Below are 3,177 nucleotides of genomic sequence, written 5' to 3' on the forward strand. Positions count from 1 at the left end.
GAAAATAACTTTAAAATTGTTTATTTTCCACTTTAATGGTCTATCATTAATTAATTCATAAAATACCTAGTTATTCTATGAAATAACTGGATTATACACTTTAATGGTCTATCATTAGTTAATTCATGAAATACCTAGTTATTCTATGAAATAACTGGATTATACACTTTAAAGGTAACATATTTATATTAAATTAAAGTATGAAAAATTTATTCATTCAAGATGAAATCTGCTTATCTATTTGTCTGCTACACTATAATTGATTATCCAATTTCTTTTCAACATAGCAATCTAAATATAAATTGGTTGTCTTTACATATTTCAGATCGATGAACTTTTAAAAGATCAGATAAAGATAAATGAAAGTGTTAAAATTTGGCTTGAAGAGTTCGAACAATTTCTTTTAAATCTCCCTGAGAGTTCCCAATGCTGTGTAAGTATGAATTTCACGTTTTTATGTTAACTTTATTTTTTCATTTTTATATTTAAATTTGAAATTCTTTCATTTTCTTTATTCACAGATTAACGATTTTTCTGTTGGAAAAGGAATAAAAATTCCTATCAGTCTAGTGCCTGAGAATGATAAAGGGGTGTTTAAATTTTTTCCCCCAACACAAATTTTATCTGTTGGTGCTTATGCCTTTGAAACTATTCATTCATCATCTCCTGTGATCAATATTGCTGTTGAAATCCCAAAAGTAATACTTAGTTATTTAATAATCTACTAACATGTGATGTTCTATTTTATATTCAGTATTGTTATTTCATCATTTTATTGATAATATTTTTATTTCAACACATACTTTTTGTATCTTTAGGTTGTTACTTTTAAAACATTATAATTTAAACATGATTAAGAATTTAAAAAGAAAAACATTTCTGAACTTAAATTTTTTTAAAAATACATTGCATTCAACTTAGTATGGATAATAAAAATTTTCTTAGGAGATGCAACAGTTATGCTAAAATGTATAAATCTTAATTTTCAAAAGATATTATCAAATCAATAATTCAAGCATTTTTTTTTTTTTTTTTCCTTTTCCAAAATAGCTTAACTTTTAAAAAATTCTTTCCAATGTTAATGATTCATTTACTATAAGTTTACTACTTGTTTAAGTAATTTATTAATTTTTAAAAAATGATGTAATCGACTTTTCATTTTGTGATATAGCTAAGTTAACTGTTAATTGAGCTTAAAGCTAAAACATAAATATTTGCCTCATCTCTGCTCTGAATAGAAACAAAAACTGGTTCTGAAGGGTGAGAAAGAGTTACTTCTTTCCTTAAACATGCACACAGCAATGCTCATTACATAATAGAACCGGTTGATCCTAGCTTTGGATAATTCCTCAATAGGAGACAAATATTTACACTCTAAACAAATCAGTTAAGAGGCTCCTTCCCATTTTACTTGTGTATTGATCTTGCTAAAGAATTTTAAAATTTGTTTTGCCGAGACTGCATTCTTTAGATGGCATTTTAAAAGCTCTGAATATGTTTATTTTATTTTATGACCGTCGTTGAACAGCCGACCCAATTTTGGGTTTACGACTACTAATGTTCAACTCCGCAGCCTTGTAATTTTGAACCAATTCAGAAGACAAAGGAACTCTTGGATTAGTACCCCCAGAGTTTGTTATGGAAACAGGGAGGACTTTGCTACTCGACAGATTTAACGTGCATCAGTCACCATTTCTGCACAGAGAGTCTTCGGCCAGTGGTTAAACCCACAAACTCTTGGACATGGGCCCAGTGCCCAACCTATCAGGCTATCCCGCCGTGTATTTTTTTTTTAATGTTAACTCTAAAAATAAAATATTTTTTTCTATAACAACTAGTTTTTTAAATAACAAATACATTTTGAAGAATTTTCATAATTCTAAGCAAAATTTATTTGTAACAACATTTTATTTATCTGAAATTTTTATTTTTTTTAAAAATTGGATTTAGATTTCATTGATAAATAACAGCTTTTTTGAAAGAAAGTGGAAACTTGAATACTTTTAATAAATGTAGGGCACAAAATGTAATGTTTCAATATTGTTTACAATTTGATATTACAATATTACTTCTAAATTATGTTTAGTTGTTTAATATAAATATTTATTTGATTTTAGCCTTGCTGGCAGGGAATGGACAATTTAAATTACAGATATCACAGGAAACGTGCCTTCTATTTGACGTATATTGCACACTCGTTATTGGATTCGGATCTGGTTAATGATTTGAGATTTATTTATCCAAATGATTGCCATATTAAACCGGATTTATTAATAACCCCTAATGGTAATAATATTCTTCAATTTATTTAATTTTTTTAATTTTATTGTGTTTTCAAAATAATGTGATATATTTAATATATTTATAATCATTTTATTTATTTAAAATTTTTAAAGAAATATGTCATTATCTGTTCTGCTTTTGTTTTAAGAAGTGGATTTTAAATTTCACTTTAAAATTATTGACCCTTTAAAAAAAAATTAACATTATTCTGATGAGTAGTAAAGATAGATATTTTTGATTGTAATGTAGTGGAATTAGTCTGTAGTTTTTATAAATAATTAAACTCACTATATTTCATTGGGTTACCTTTCAAAACTAATAATTTTTATAGTAAAGTTTTTATAGTTAAATAGTCTGTTTATATTTGAGTATAGATATATATTTATGTATATATATATACACAGTCAAACCCCGCTCATGGGTGCAAGTCTTCCGTCCCCAGGACGGATTTCCGTCTTTTGAAAATGTCCACAGACGGAAACAAGACTGACTCGAAGACGGAAATCGGAATTTATTTTTTTCTGTCCTTAAAAATATTTTTTAGTTCTACGTTATTGGTCTACTTTCTTATGTCCTGTTGTTATTTTATCAAAAGACAGATGAATAAGTATTTTTTGTACAGTATTTAAACTTGATGTATTATGGTAAAGCTTTCTTAGATAGTTTGCATATGTCGAGGGGGTATTGTGTATGTTAGGTATTTCAGTCAAACAATTTTCAGTCTTGGCCTTTTTTCCAACTTGCACCCATGACCCCGCTATAGTGAACCTTCAAAGGGCCTAAATTTTTGTTCATTATGACTGGGTCATCTTTACATCCGTTCCGCAAGCAATTTTAGCTAATGGTTCCAAACTCTCCCCCCCCCTTTTATTACACATTATTTAAATAAATGAC

The 3,177-nt window shown here is 27.7% G+C and overlaps 1 protein-coding gene across 1 annotated transcript; it reads left to right on the forward strand.

Moving 5' to 3' along the window:
• Window positions 1-325: 325 nt before the first annotated feature.
• LOC122273615 (nucleolar protein 6-like) lies at window positions 326-2,286 on the forward strand (the record flags this gene model as incomplete). The annotated part of the gene is made up of 3 exons (XM_043057648.1): window positions 326-433; window positions 522-698; window positions 2,118-2,286. Coding segments are annotated over 3 exons (454 nt in total), but the record flags the coding sequence as incomplete, so codon positions are not given.
• Window positions 2,287-3,177: the final 891 nt, after the last annotated feature.

Source organism: Parasteatoda tepidariorum, unplaced genomic scaffold (assembly GCF_043381705.1).
Source record: "Parasteatoda tepidariorum isolate YZ-2023 unplaced genomic scaffold, CAS_Ptep_4.0 HiC_scaffold_6010, whole genome shotgun sequence".
NCBI lineage: Eukaryota > Metazoa > Arthropoda > Arachnida > Araneae > Theridiidae > Parasteatoda > Parasteatoda tepidariorum.